Source organism: Epinephelus lanceolatus, chromosome 7, assembly GCF_041903045.1.
Source record: "Epinephelus lanceolatus isolate andai-2023 chromosome 7, ASM4190304v1, whole genome shotgun sequence".
Classification (NCBI taxonomy): Eukaryota; Metazoa; Chordata; class Actinopteri; order Perciformes; family Serranidae; genus Epinephelus; species Epinephelus lanceolatus.
Genome location: NC_135740.1, coordinates 40155998 through 40171697, shown reverse-complemented (window position 1 = coordinate 40171697; position 15700 = coordinate 40155998). Strand labels below are relative to the sequence as shown.

Genomic DNA, 15700 nt, shown 5'->3' with positions numbered 1-15700 from the left:
TATGGATAGGAAAAAAACTAAAACCTTGAAAAGACACATCTACAACAGTTGATTAAACTATACCAAAAAAAGAAAAGATTTTTTAATGATCGTTTTTCTGTTAGCAAGAAGTAATAGATACAAAGCTAGAACCAAGTGCTAAGTGTTACTCTTTTTAAAATACTGCACAAGGGTTGGATTATTATCTGACCAGAGAACCAATATTTAACATAAATCCAACCCTAAAAAAATGATGATTTTATGCCCTTAGATACACGACTCACTTTATTTTTCTCTCTCAGCACAGACCTAAAATATCGCACACAGCACTCCCTTTTTGAGCATTTCACTTGTAAGATAGCTAGAAAATGTTTAAGACATATATGCTTAACTGCCATAATCTACATTTAAATTTGGCTGAATTCATTAATGAGTGGAAACACATTTTTATTTAATCGATTAATCCTTCAAAGCTATTTCCTTATCTTCTTTTTTTGAACAAAAATGCCACAAATTCACTGGTTCCAGTTTCTTTAAGCTGAATGTTCACCATATTTAGTCTTTTATGATAGTAATGCGAATACCTTTGGGCTTTAGACTGTTAAAGTCAAAACATCTCACCGCTTAATGTCGGCCCTATTGTTTTCTATCTACAATCCAACACCGGCAGCAGCTAGGTGTGCATCAGCGATTGTGGACATGCCACTACATGACACTTCACACCACTGTCCTGTTTTTCCCCTACTCACTCCCTGCTTGAACATCCTGGTTTCCACAGCAGCCCTTCTTCACTGCTTCAATGGCAGCTCGCCCACAGACTGTAAAAATAATGGACGTAGCTAACATGACGTCTCCCATTGGTTTGTGGTGCAAACTTTGGCCACCGCCATCTTGGTCATTTGGGGCCAGAAGTGACCATATTTAGGCAAGAGGGGCTGGCACTGTGAAGGAGCAAGCGGTGGATCTGACTGAGAAGCCGAGGACACTATTGGCAGACAGCCCGGCGCTCAAAGCGGCCCACTTTCAATTATGCATTACTTTAAGCCTTAGTAAAAAAAAATATATGAACAGGTGAGGTATATAAAAATTCACCTCCATACAGTTTTCATGTAGAAGAAATAAGCTATAGAGACAAAAAAACATTTTTTTAACCAGGCTGTAAATATTTTTTCTGTGGTAAAGTTGGGCATTTTAACATGGTGGTCTATGGGGGACTGATGTACTTCAACAAGCAATTGCAAAAAACTGTTTGTTGGCTTCATTTTTTAGCCCCAGCGGTTGCCACTTGAGTTCAAGTCATCTCATTACCATGGATGAGTTTAAAAAAAAAAGAAAGAAAAGAAAACCTAGCTGTCTCTCACGTGTCCAAGAATGGATGAGGAGAGACAAGTTGTTGAGACTGAGAAATATCCCCAACTATTTGACCCACAATCTGATATTACAAAGACTACAGCCAAAAAAACACTGCCTGGCAGGCCACAGTTCTGCGGATCAGTTCTTCAGGTTATCATTATTATATTGCGTCTCAGAGTTTGGAAGATTTCTGACATAACTTCAGAAGTGAAGTCAATTTAACTACCATACGTGCCGTATCATCTTGTTCACAACGGTATAATTTCTAATATAGCATGAAAAGTTCATATCGTGATACTTGCGATATTTCGACTTGTTTATATTTTGACGTCATACTGTTACCCACGGCAACAACAAGCATGGCTGAAAGTGAAATTATTCCCGGTGGTTCCAAAAAACAGAGGAGCAGCTTCAGTGGTATGGAATAAACTGTGGCGTCCTGAATGTTTTATGAACAGGACTTCTCAGACTCTTTTAGGGAACTCATTCAGCGGCTCCTCTGGCAGCAGCACAGCGTCTCTCCCTCTCCTCTCTCACCGTGCGCACACAGGAGTCAGTGTCGTCAAGTGATTTTGTCAAACTTTGGTAATGTAAACCTACGTGACGCTCGCGGCTCGACAAAAAACTTCATATATGTGACTGTGTGATAGTTGTGGTATCATAACAGCCTGTCACAGGTTACAGCGTGATGATTAGAGGAGAAATGGCAGAGCATAAACAATCATTTGGGATTTTACTGAAAGAGAAGGAAATCAACTGCTGATTCATATATATGGATCCCAGGCTACATTTTTTGTATTTGGGAGCTGCTTAAATGTGTAATTTGTGGAAGATTTTTATTTAGTTGAACTATTAATATTGTACCAGAATCTGAATCTCACTCTGAGCTACTGTTGTTGTTCACAAACTAAAGAAATGAGAGATCATTTTTGTTCAGTTTTTACTGAATATCTAAAGGCAAACTGTTAGGTTGACATGTAAAGCTATGTCACGCATTTTGCTGCAATACTGTTTTCTTTATTTTTATTTATTTTTTTTTACTCATTTGTCACATCAAGAATATCATTTTTGCAAAAATACCCTGAAATATCGTGATATTATTTTAAGGCCATATCGCCCACCCCTACTATCTTACATATAAATGAAAAAAGGCCTGTACAACTAACAGGCCTGAATGTTAAGATATATGGAATGATAAATCAAGAAAATTCTGAATTCTGTTCACCTTTAGCTTTCATTTAGATAAAGAAATACAAAATAACTGATGGAAAAGTGCAGGAGGAACTTCCCAAACTCTGCCAGCATGATTTACACCCAGCTCTGTAGGTGTTTGTGGCAAAGATGACTCAGTACTTTTTAAGAGCCCCTGAGCTTGCGCCAAGGAAACACACATGGTGCCTGTCACAGAGGGCTTCATGTGAATTGTGTTTAGTTCAACCCTTATCTCTGCTGTCTCACACTATCAAAATCTACCTCACGGAAGCATTAACAACATGTGGGAGATATCTGTTAATGATAGAGCCTTACAAAGACACTTCGAAAGTTGTTGCAACAATAAGAAGACTTAAGTCAGAGGAAGTAGGAGGAACAGGAAAAAACAAGAAATTAGTGAGAGTTGAAAATAAGAACAGAAGCACAAAGATAAAAGTGCAATGGTAATAACAATGAAATACTGAATAGAGGTAGTACTGAGAATGTTAGATATTACAAAGAACAGCATTTCACAGAGTGGGAGCAAACAAGCTGCGTCTTCACTTTTCTGAAAAATGTGGTTCTAAACATCAAACAAACCCGCAACGCAGAATCTCACTGAACATGAAGACACATAACAACAGGAAATATGTACAGGGTCAAATTTGTGTTGAACTCTGGAGTAAAATGTTGCATCCGCAGCAATGTGTTACAAGTGACTTTGGGTTTGGTTTATGATAATATCTAGGAACATAAGAATTAAATGCACATTGAACATGACGAAAACATCAAGGGCGTTAAACATGAAACTCTGACCAGTCAAGAAAGCAGACACTTGTGCCTTAATATCAAAAGCTGATATCTAGCGTGGGCAAAGACAAAGACATGGAAACAGCAGGGATGCCCCCACATAGCGACAAATTCCATGGATAGAAATTTCCCCACCCTCTTCACTCACGTCAAAATCCTGTCCCATTAACTGTTTTTGGTGACTCCTGAAGAAACCTCAAAACTGACACCTAACCAGTAGAGAACTTAGCAATACAGAATAACTGACGACAGCTCCCAATGTGATAAGGTGCGATGAAAATGGCATGGTTCCTCTGCTACCAGGGAGTGCCTTATGGGGAATCCCCAAAAATCGTAGGTGTAAGAGAAACCCTTCATTCATCTACTAAGTGTATGACGTAACTCACTTAAGATGCATGTCTGTACCTGCAGCCAGTCATGCTACTGTCTATTTTCAATTGCTCTATTACTTAACATCACTATTGTTTTATTGCAACACTGAAAATATTGTCATGCAACAAGAAAAAAAGACCTACAGCATATAACTGAAACAGTCACACATGCATACACACAGATCCTTTCAGATTATTTGTGCTTATAATGCCAGTGTTATTTGGAGTATAATTCATTTACTTGCAGTACCCCAGCAATTTGTAATGTATATTTGTATGTGACTGATTTTTTTAAATGTAACAATATTAAACACAGTTTGAATTTAGCTGCTGCTCCAGCTAAACACAGAGCCTAAAGTCAAAAAGGCATGGATGTGACAGATAGGTTTGTGGTCTTGAGAGCTGTTGAACGAAAAGAAATACCAAGAAATTTGTCTGCAGAAAGGAAACCAAACCAAACCTCTTACTTCTCTCTTTACACTCACTGATAAAAACTCTGTATCAACACAGTCAATAAAACACTAACAAATCCACAGGAACAATTTACACAACCAAAAAAAAATGTCTAATCCGTTTTATTTGTAATGGGATATAAGTGAAAGTGACATTAAAGAATCATCATTCATAAAAAATAATATCTGTACAAATATGATCAAAGTGCCGCATTTTCCAGTGATCACCATCAGAAAGTGAACTCTGTGCCCACCTGATCATTTGCAAGTTTGGGTTTTTCACCCTGCAGTTGATAAGGGAAAACTGCAACATGATGAGTAGGAAAAAATAAGACAACATACAAGAACACACCTTTAACCAGCCCACTCATTTTTTGTCTGCTGTACCATATAAATTGACAATCTGCATCAGATAGCATCACAAGACATTGATGAACAGAGCTATTGTACATCTTCACAAGAAACTGCAATCAAGCCTTTCAATGAAGTTCAACATGGAGCAGTGTTTCAGAATCGCCCTCTGGATGTGTCTTCTCATAGGCTGTCTTCAAGCAAGACCTACCACCACCCCATCGCCTTGCTTTGAAAACGATGATCTGAGACTCAATGATCTAAAACAAAATGTCAACTGTGTAAGTTATTTCACCGTCAACTGTTTTTTAAAATAACTTTAAGAACCAACCAGGATCAGAGGTTCTGATAAAAGAAATGCTTCAAGTGAAAGTAAATAGTAACATTGTCTTTTTCTCTTATTTGTTGTAGGACCATGTGAATGTGACCTTCACTTCTGCAACAAATGTGCAGGTAAGAAATCACTGCAGATCAGGTTTAAGCCTCATTCAGGATGTTGAAGCTGCTTTTACAGATTGCAGAAACCAAACCTGTCCTTAAGACTTAACAGCAGCTTAAAACTGTTTCATGTGTTTTTCAAAATTGACAAAAAAAATATCTGTCTCTTAAACAATGTTTGCATGAGATTAAAAGACAGTGACAATGACAAAAGGCTGCTATATCTGCAGTTAGATTTACCGCAAAATGACACCAACACCAACATCAGTAATCAGCTTTTAAAATAAATGGAAATAGATTCAATCTGATTCATTAACTGTCATGATGTTGTTATTTTTTTTTATCACTGGTCTAAGCGTGACCCAAACAATTGTTCTGTCTTTGTTAGAAGAACTGCAATAATGCAATCCTGAAGCTCTTCGAGAAGGGGCTGGAGAAGGCCAGAACAAACTGCACAGATGAGTTTAAGGACATTGGCGTCACTCAGTACGGTTTGAGCTCTACTATAATACTGGTAAGTGTTGTCAGGTTTGTATTGCCTTATGAGTTCTTCAGATTTAAGTTCCTCACTCAAAATGCATGCTCCAATACTAAACCAGCCTTCTCTCTTCAGACACAGGCGGACTCTTCAGACTGCAAGGTGGAAACCAAGGAAACCCAGTTTAAGGACTTTGTGGAAAACCTGGAGAGTTTTGTTGAACAGCTCAACGACATGTGCGCACGTGGCATTCTACTTTAAGATTATTTAATATGACACACTCCACTAAAATGTGATTATTTTTTTTCTTGCTAATAATTGTTCAGAAACACTGCAAAAAGTTCTCTAGTTATTTATATATTTATTTATTTATTATGCATCTGATGTACCATATTTGTGTACACGATATGAGAAAAATTGCTAATAAAATGTGAAGAATTACAACAGTGAATCATGATTTTTTTTTTCTTCAAGCATTAATGCATTTGCTTATGTACGATGGTAACTCCACTCCCAAAAACAATGGTGGTATCTTTATAGTGTTAGAACAGGAAGAAAATGCCTGCTTGTCAGATATTGGAGCTAGAAATTGATAAAAGGCATGTTTTTTTGTCACTTTCTTATTCAGTGCTGACACTTATCTGTGTTTGTAAGAAAAAAATGTTGTTTTCATGTAGATAAACCGCATAGAAATAGCAGATTTTGCTATCAACTTCTGAAGCAAGATCCAAGACTAAAATGAGAGTGATATGCTAAAATGTGACTCCTGTGGAGATGAGACATGCACTCACTTTCAAGGGATAGTTAAGATTTTGTAAAGCGGGGGGCATGTGGCACAGACAGACACAGACGTTATGTACTGTCCACAGAGAGTAACTAGGGCTGGTTATCGCCACTAATTTCCTGAATTGATTCTGATTCAATTTGATCTCCGATTTGATTTGATGAGATCCGATATCCAAGATTTTTCAGTTACAATACCAATTTTTGCTAGTATGTGAAAGAGATAACATTTACAAGGGTGTCAATAAAAAATGTCAATAAAATAAATCATATTCCTGACATCACAACACTGAGTGAAGTTTAACAGGGTTAAAGCTTCACACATCCGTGGGAAAAAGCGTACATTAAAAGATCGATCTTGGATTTTATGATTGCTATCAGGTCATTCCAGTAAAAATCTATTTGAGTCAGCTGAATAGATGATTTTAACTCAGCCCTTGTAGATGTCAGTCAGCATGCCCCCAGTTTGGAGAAGCTGCCCTGGAGGCTAAGCAATGTAATGCTGTGGAGGGGTCAGCAACAACACATATTCTAGCCACCTAAGTCTCACCTAAAAAAAAATGATATCAGTTTAAGTGTGCGCTATATTCATAAAATCTTTTCACTGTTTTTCCTTAATGTCAGACAGTGATCTCCAATGGGAAAATAAAGTCGCCATATCGCTGTCTTTGACATCAGACTCCACTCAGAAAAACAATAATTTAACATTGCTTAACACAGAGGCTGCTGGTCTGCCACTGCCTCCGACAGTTGTTTTTTCTTGTGTGTGTATGTGTGTGTGTGTTACTGTGTGACTTAAGCATTTAAAAGGGTTAGTTCAGATTCACCACAGTCACACAATAATGTTAACTGATTGAAGCAGCTGTGGACCAGCAGATTCCATGTTCAGTGCGCTTGAGGGTGCTTTCACATCTGTCCTGTTTGGTTCAATCAAACTCAAGTTTCTTTGTTCCCTATGTGCCGTTCGTTTGGGCAGGTGTGAACACAGCAAACGCACTCTTAACAACCTGACTGAGACCTTCTTAAAGAGGTGGTCTCGGTCTGGTTACAAACAAATTCTGGTGCGGTTTGTTTGTGGTGAGAACGTGTGTCTGAACCGACTGCAGTCACATGACACATTGTTTGGGTTAAACATGAGCATGTTACAGTCCTGGAGGATTATTAATGTGCACCTCCTCCTGTACTGCCTTAATATGCACATTCAGCACATCCAATGTATCAAAACATTGTTTTCTAGTTGGAGCCACGCCTCGTTTTCAAACTGTATGGTTTGACTAAAATGAACAATGACAGCAATATAGTCCACGATGAGCAGCGCTAAAATCAACCTGCGTAGTTGTCCCTCCATTGCGACATTAGAAAGTGTCACATTTATTTTCAGGCTGCTTAGCTTCCGTGTGTGACTCCAGCCTGCCTCTCCAAAAGGAAGCATATTGACTGACAGCTACCATATGTAATACACTGACTATGAATAAGTACCTCATACAACCCCACTTCAAAAAATCTGAACTATCCCTTTAACACTATGAAAGTCACTGGTTTTTACAGGATGAAGAGTGACACAAGTGTATTAAACAGCTAAACCATGTGTTCTTCAAACTGCTGAGCATCAAAATAACAAATTATTATGAGTTCAAGCAAAAATCAAAGAAAATTATTGATGTTTTCTAAAACCCAGTTCAGAGCAAAGACTGACGAAGAGACGAAACAGTTTAAGAACGCTGCAGAGAAAAGTTGCAGCGGTGTGAACTGGCCGGTCTGAGCTCGACTTAAGCCAGCTGATGGTGTCACCTGCAACTTAGCTGGTCAAATCACCGGTGGCTGGTTTTAAAATGTAAAGCACGTCACCTGTTTCAACAACCAATTGGCTTGAATTGAAGTCAGCTGGTCAAAATGACCGCGGGCGGCGTGGTCGCTTGCCGTGGCAGGTGCTACATCCCTGCCAAACCCTACATTTCCGTCCTCACAATGTGGCGGTGTTGGACAGTGGGACGCTGCTGCTACTCGCTGTATGTGCATATGCCCACCCGACACATACACATTCTCACTAACTGATTAATTGCCGCTAGTTGAATACAGTCCATCTGAGCTCATTTTGTTTCTGTTTTTCACTGTTTCATCACTACTACAGATGTAACTGTAGCCAGTATCTCACTATCACTATCTTCATTCATATCTTAAGAAGCTACAAATTATATTCAGCCACAAAATAAGCCTGAAAAGCTGGAAATCAGAACGGAAACACAGAGCATTGTTGCATAGAGATGATATACCGTCTCATCTAATTGCATTGGTGTGAGTCGGCAGATTTTTACAACGTTGCAGAACGGCGCATTGCAAGTAGTTTGTTTCAACTCGTCTCATCACAAATCTTTGGTCTGAAATGGGCATAAGAATTTCCCTTCAAAGTTAAGACTAGGTACTGATAAAGATAAAAGTTATTCAGAGAGGTGGGAGAAATATGCCCCGAACACTGAATGACAATGTATAAATTAAATGCTACAGATTAGATCGTGCAGGAATTTTGTTTGTGTTCAATCTCATTAGGGATACTCACACATTTCCCACCCAACAAAATAATGCTGTAACGCCAGAAAGATTAGGCTGGGTTAGAAGTCAATCTAATAAGTATGCATGAGTAGCTGCAGATGGACAGAAAGATATACACATGCACATACACACACACAACCAAACGCATGATCCCCCCCAGGCATATGCCTAGGGGAGATGACAACGCAGACACTGGAGTCACGTTCTTAGAGTGCAAGGAAAGTTGAAAGGATGAGGTAAGAGTAGATGAACAGGGGTGCAAAATGTGTGACTTTCAAACCGGAGACTGGCTTTCTTAAACCATTTCTCTGATTCTAACCAAGTAGCTGTGGTGGCTAGGGCTGGGCAATATAACGAAATATTATCAAATGTGACATAAGACTAAATATCATCTTAGATTCTGGATATCGTAATATCATGTGTGGATTTGAACACTACATTACAAGTCAAGGTTATCACAGTTAAGTGATGTCATTTTCTGAACACACCAGACTGTTTTATTTGCCTTTAACCAGACAAATATTCATGACCTTAGTTACTGTATCCACATTACTGCTGATAATTTATCAGAAATATAATTGTGTAAGTATTCAGTGAAAGCATAAATACATAATACCGTAAAATATCATCATATTGTCAGTGTCAAGGCAAAACATAACGTGATATTTGAATTCTCCACACCACCCTAGTAGTAACCTATGCTAAACCATAACTGTAACCACAGATATGATAGGCTCAAGAGTCATTTTACGACCTACTTTGTCTTTTAAAATGGGGTCTTGTTGGGTTGAGGTTTGCATAAACAAACTCCATCACCTTATGTGAGGATACAGTTTTTTCTGTTTTATCTTCACATTGACCAGACAGATGTACAGTATTCGTAAAGCTCCTGATACTAGCGTATACAATCAACACTTGGAAGGTAATATTAAACTGCTCTCAAGCCACAGTATATCTACAATGTGTGCAGGGCACAGTCATCATGAACTGAAGGTGCCACAAGGCTGCGTACTTGCACACTTTTTATCAGTGACTGTGTGAGTCATCACGGTAGTTTTGGAAGCTGATGAAATACAGGTGATGCAGCTTTGGTGGTCCTTTTAACTCACGCTGGGAAATCTACAGATTAGACAAACAAAACTCATGCAACTTCAAAAATTTCTAGATTTTAAACAAGAAAGCAAAATGATAACTGACCCCTGAAAGTTAACTGCCTTACTCAGGTTAACCTAGGTAATCTTTGTTGAGTTGTAATACCATGACCAACACTATCATGGATTTAAAAAGGTTCCACCACACTTTTGTTCTCAAACTAACTCAAGAGTCTAGCGAGCGAGGCAGCAGGAATCTACCAACACAAGGCAGAGGCGGTGGGAATACACCGACACAAGAAAGTAAAAGTGGACCATGTGGAAATGGAAAGTGGAAAATTGTATGATGTAACTAATAAACCAATAAAGTAATAGAAGATCCATCACCCTCTCATTTGAATATGCAATTTGACCTTTAGGTAGTAGGTACATTTACCAGATGCGAATAAAAACGTGCTCATCATTCAGCTGCTTAACACACCTACAATATTAACACTGGCATTTAATAAGTGATACACTTACACAACTAGATCATGCACTTCATATCTTTATGTCAACCTAAGCTTGATATTTTATGTTTTATTCTAAATACATACATGGTGTACAAATACGTTCAATAATTTATGATGTTTCTGATGAGTCTTATTGTGAAAATTCCCCTGTGGGCACAAAAAGATTTTCATACCTCCACCTTAAGGAAACTATTGTGAATATTATCTACCGGTGATAAAGCAATCAGTGAATATTATCCTCTGATCACATGGCAAATTAATTACCAACAAGACATTATGAGCAGATAAACCAGAACACCAAGAGATGTCTAACAGTATTTGAATTGCTCGATATGTGGTTATTATTTTCTCGACTTTATATCTTTATATTTTGTGATTTGTACACTATATGTCCATGTTTGTTCAGCAAAGCTAACAAAAAAATTATGGCATTCACATTTATAACAAAACGTTAAGAGTTGCAGCTCCTCTTAATGGCTAGCGCTTTGAAATGCGGCACCAAAGCTCATTTGGTCAACTGAGGGCTGGACAAAAAGTTAAGTGCCTCTTATGGCCGGGCTCCACCACGCACGTCAGCGGCGCAACACGTCTGCAGCGCGAGTCCTGTAGCAGCTCGCCCCCCTGTTAATCAATTACAGCGGCTCCACCGGTAACAGGAGTGGTGCGACAACCCCCGTCTGTCGCGCGACAACTCTCTATTTTACGCGGCTCTTCTATTTTTGTCACGCTACGCTCCCCTACGCGACCCTCCAGCAGATAAAAACTACATGAAATAGTGTGCTAAACGAGCACAATGTGTTTTTAAATGAATAAACCATTATCAGAGGTGATATGTGATGATTTTTTTTTATGCATTTACCCATGTTTCCGTGACATTGTATAAATGTCCGTGGCGGACATTTAAAAGCGAGTAGATGACAAACAGTACAGTAAACTTGTAGATAACTCAAATATATGTAATAACTTAGGTGGAAAATGCTTTAACATTTCATGCAGCCTACATGCAGCCTCTCGGCTCGGCAAACGGTAAACAACCCCGCTGGCTTCTCTATGTGTCGTTTCCGTATGCAGTCAGGAGCCCAAATGAATACGCCGCGATGCTACGCTGTAATGACACTTAGTTTGCAGCCGGTGGAGCCCGGCCATTACATTTCACTAGGGCTGCAGCTAACGATTATTTTCATTGTCGACTAACCTGTCGATTATTTCTTCGATTAGTCGACTAATCATTTTATCGAAAAATGTGTTAAAATGTTGAAAAATGTCGGTCTGTCTCTCCCAAACCCTAAAATTATGTCATCTAATGTCTTGTTTCGTACTCACACCAAAGGGTTTTAGTTCACCGTTATGGGAGAGTGTGTAAAACTGCCAATACTTGAACATAAGAAGCTGCAATAAGAGTATTTTGGGGTACTTTTATAGTACTTTTCTATGAAAATTATTCTAATAGTCGATTATCCATCAATTAGTCAACTAATCGTTGTAGCCCTACATTTCACATAATTTTGTGTTGTTTATTTTTTCTTAAAAATTACAGATTAATTACTGCTTAACAGGTGTTGGGCTATCCACAGCAACTAACAAAATTGAAATCCCTAATTTCTTCTTATTTCCATCTTTCTCTTTTCCTTTTCCTTTTCTTCCTCTAACTTACATTCTAAAAACTGTTATATACATTAAGTTTGCTTGCTTGAAAAGCTGATTAATAAAACTTGTACTAGAACAGTTAAAAATAATGTGAGCAGATAAACTTGAGATCACACTTTGGGTCAAAAAAAAAAAACAAACAAACCAAACTTATACTGAGCACAAGGGCCTAACATTCTTTCAGTATGTCAGTATGCATGTTGCTAGGTGAGGCTTTTTTCATTTTTTTTTATTTTTATTTTTTTTTTGTAAGCTGTGCCTTATTAAATTGTGAACCACAGAAAGACAGGCATGTCGTTGCTGTTTCACATAATCTTAATATATGTATGAAAAAGTAGAAAGTGTGAGTTCATGACAAACATTTGCCCGCAGAGCAAGCAGAGAAAGAAAAACCCTCTGCACCACAAACTAGGGACGGCCAACCTACTTTCATATGAGCTTGATGTTGAATGCTGTGCTACAAGAGGCCACTTGAGGGATTTTACCATGTTGTAGTAGCACTGTAAAAAAAAAATTCCAAGAGTCATCTAAAGGAAAAACAACGTTGTATGCATTAGATGATATATAACTAATTCAGCCCACCCTTTCCACCCCACAGCTATATAAATTCAATACAGCACAGGGGCTAAGTAAACCAATGCTACACCTCCACTAGACAACTTGACTATTACACTGACAAGCCTTCAAGCTGAATATGGAGCACTTTATTAGGATTGCCTTTTGGATTGTTTCTCTCTCTGGTTGTCTTCAAACAGAATCACAACCCATTCCTGACGCCCGTAGCGACTTCCATATCGACTCTATGCTGAAAAACGTCAATTGTGTAAGTCATTTCAAGCCAAATATTTTCCTCTGCTCAGCTTTCGAAGTTTCTGCCAGTTGCTTATACAGTGTTTTCTTCTGTCCATGCAGTCATCAGGTTCAACATTCTATACTCCAACAAATGTTCAGGTAAGGGCATATTTTATATTGTTATCATTTTGATCTACAGTTCTTTAAAATGTTATGATGTATTCCCTGAATGTTCACATGTAACAATGAAATACTGTTCATGTATGTGCTGTGCCTAAAATGATGATTATGATGGATTTATCAGTTTATCAGTTTGTTAATATTAAGTCAAGAACAAAAAAAAGTCGGGGTGGGGTACTCCCCAGCATCAAAGAGGCTCAAGTGTCAGGGTTTAGATGAGCTTTTATAAACCACATGTAAAGGATCTCTAGTACAGGAAATGAGCTTGGCAGGTGTTGATACTTCACACATCTGTGACAGCTTGTATTTGCTGACATCTCCACGTGCAGCCACAAGTCTGCCTCAGTCAGAACAGTGAAAGGAAGCTAAAACATCTTTTTCTCACACACACAGAGAGAATGCTTTACTAAAGCACTGGAATGCGTTAAGAAAGAACTTTATGGAACGGCCAAAGCGGAATGTGAAGACCCCTACAACTACATAAGCGCGGCTCTTGAACAACTGCATGAGCTGACTGAAGAGCTGGGGAAGAAAGGCAATGTAAGTATCTCTCCATGCTGTATTACCAAATCAAGTGCCAATGATAAAAAAAAAGAAAAGAACGTGATTACAACATGACATTTATTGCAATGGACTAAACTTACTCATCGACTTATTTCTAGGCACCGACAAGCTCAACTAAATGTGACTGTGAGCTGTGGTCTGAAACTCCTTTCAGTGAGTTTCTCAACAAAACAGAAAATTTACTTCAGGCGGTAAATACTGCACAAGAGGAAAACAACTGAACCATATCTAGTATGAGACGACACGACCAACCATCGACTCTGAAGCAGATGGACTTTTCAAGAACATATATCTTGGGTGTTTTAAGAATTTTATATAACCAAGCAACATCTATACATGCCGAGGGGAATTATCTCAGGTATATCTGTTTATAGTGATGCTATGATACTCAACACTGCTCTAAAATATTTATATTTATATTTATAGCATTGTGACTGCAATATGGAGACGGTACTGAATGTGTTTTTTACTACATATTAATAATCCTATTACACAATTATGTATTTTTTCACTCATTTCTACAAGAGTCTGCTGTGAAATGTATTTTAATGTTCTCAGTCTCCAGTAATGAGAATGTATTTGATGTAAGCTCCTGTAAAGCTCTGAATTTCTATTTATATATTTAATATTTAATTTATTTGCTGTATATTGGTCCTCTAAACCCGAGGGTGTAACTTAATAAAATGCTATCTTAAAGAGGTTTTTTGTATTGTCATTAAGTACATGTACAACATTATGGAAAGTGTCCTCCAAAGATTACTATTACGTTTGTCCAGAAAAAAAATGGTTTAGCTTACATGTGTTGATGGTAGAGACTTCATCAAATAAGAATGCTGTCTGGATTAAGTTTTAGATTGAGCTACCCATAAAATATATAAGACACAACACATTTCTGAGAGCCAAAAAGCAGATTTTCCCTCTTAACATTAGCAGTGATGCAACTAATGTGAGAGAGGAATAGGACCTCAGTCTGTGGGAGGCAGAATTTCCTTAACGTTAATGGTAAATGTACAAACCAGGCTGTCTACAGTGAGTATGGAAAAGTAAAAGTCATAGTGATTCATTCATTGTCAAGTCATTTTAGGAACAAATACAGTTTCTGTACAGTCCCGCAGTGCTTAGCAAGTTGTGCCAAAAGGCAAATCCACTTATTTTTGCCTACGTTGGCAGGTTAGCTGTTTTTTGGCATCATAAGATAGTAGTGTGGCAGCCAAGATACATATATATATTTTTAAATCAACTACTTTTTAAAAGTCATACATGTCATTCCTATGGTCTGAAATTATTCAAAAACATGAACAACTCTCCCAAATCAAAAAGCTAGAGTATTAAAACTAAAATTTGTGATGTCATATGGTAGAAAGTCTGGAGCTGCTCCACAGAACATGGGAAAGATGTTCTAGATGACACTAAGGGTTTGACTATAAAAGAATAAAACAATCGTTCTATAGGTCCACAAAATTAAGGTGCCATTCTTTGTGAAACAGCTCCAGACTTTATACCCATCACAAGTTTGAGACTTACTTCTCTGGTTTCTGGCTTTGAGAGCGAGGAGCTCATGTTCACAAATATTGATTGAACTTTCCCAGGCATATTGGAATTCTTAATTTAGGTGGTGCTCCCCTTTAATAGCTGTCTGGTTCCCCACCAACCCCCCAAATTTCCACTCTTAAATCTTATCTTAAAGACCCATGCGTTTAAAGGGATAGTGCACCCAAAAATGAAAATTCACCTATTATCTACTCACCCATATGCCGAGGGAGGCTCAGGTGAAGTTTTAGAGTCCTCACAACACTTGCGGAGATCCAAGGGGAGAGGGGGTAGCAACACAACTCCACCTAATGGAGGCTTAGGGTGCCCCAGATTCAAACGTCCAAAAACACATAATTGAAACCACAAAATATCTCCATACTGCTCGTCCGTAGTGATCCAAGTGTCCTGAAGCCCTGACATAAGTTGTTTGGAAAAACGTCATTTGAACTCTGTTTTTAGCCTTACTGTAGCCTGTAGCTCTAACTGCCTCTCTATACACGGCGTTCACATGTGAACGCTTGCGCGCAAGACCAGCGAAAGCACGTGAACACACATGAACGCGTGCCCATGTCTCGGTCTCGTGCAAGCGCACACACGTGAATGCAGTGTACAGAGAGGCAGTTAG

At 38.4% G+C, this 15700-nt stretch overlaps 2 protein-coding genes across 3 annotated transcripts in view; one reads left to right on the top strand and one right to left on the bottom strand.

Moving 5' to 3' along the window:
- The window catches only part of adad1 (adenosine deaminase domain containing 1 (testis-specific)), a 63860-nt gene that overhangs the window by 28729 nt on the left and 19431 nt on the right, over window positions 1–15700 (bottom strand). The window contains exon 13 of one of the 2 annotated variants that reach the window (XM_078169558.1): window positions 4274–4767. The exons of the other annotated variant lie outside the window; for it this stretch is intronic. Coding sequence (XP_078025684.1) covers window positions 4636–4767 — 132 coding nt within the window. The 3' untranslated portion in view covers window positions 4274–4635. Of the gene's footprint in view, window positions 1–4273; window positions 4768–15700 lie in introns of those variants that run through there. 2 annotated transcript variants of the gene reach the window in all.
- il2 (interleukin 2) lies at window positions 12661–14235 on the top strand. The gene is made up of 4 exons (XM_078169660.1): window positions 12661–12829; window positions 12919–12957; window positions 13372–13518; window positions 13641–14235. The coding sequence occupies exons 1-4, from the start codon at window positions 12701–12703 to the stop codon at window positions 13761–13763; spliced, it is 438 nt and encodes a 145-aa protein (XP_078025786.1). The 5' UTR covers window positions 12661–12700; the 3' UTR covers window positions 13764–14235.

Excerpts from the sequence above, each read along its gene's own strand:
- il2 (XM_078169660.1), top strand. The coding sequence starts at position 12,701 with ATGGAGCACTTTATTAGGATTGCCTTTTGGATTGTTTCTCTCTCTGGT. Across the intron at positions 12,830-12,918 it reads TGCTGAAAAACGTCAATTGT|TCATCAGGTTCAACATTCTA; the intron begins GTAAGTCATTTC and ends CTGTCCATGCAG. Across the intron at positions 13,519-13,640 it reads AGCTGGGGAAGAAAGGCAAT|GCACCGACAAGCTCAACTAA; the intron begins GTAAGTATCTCT and ends ACTTATTTCTAG.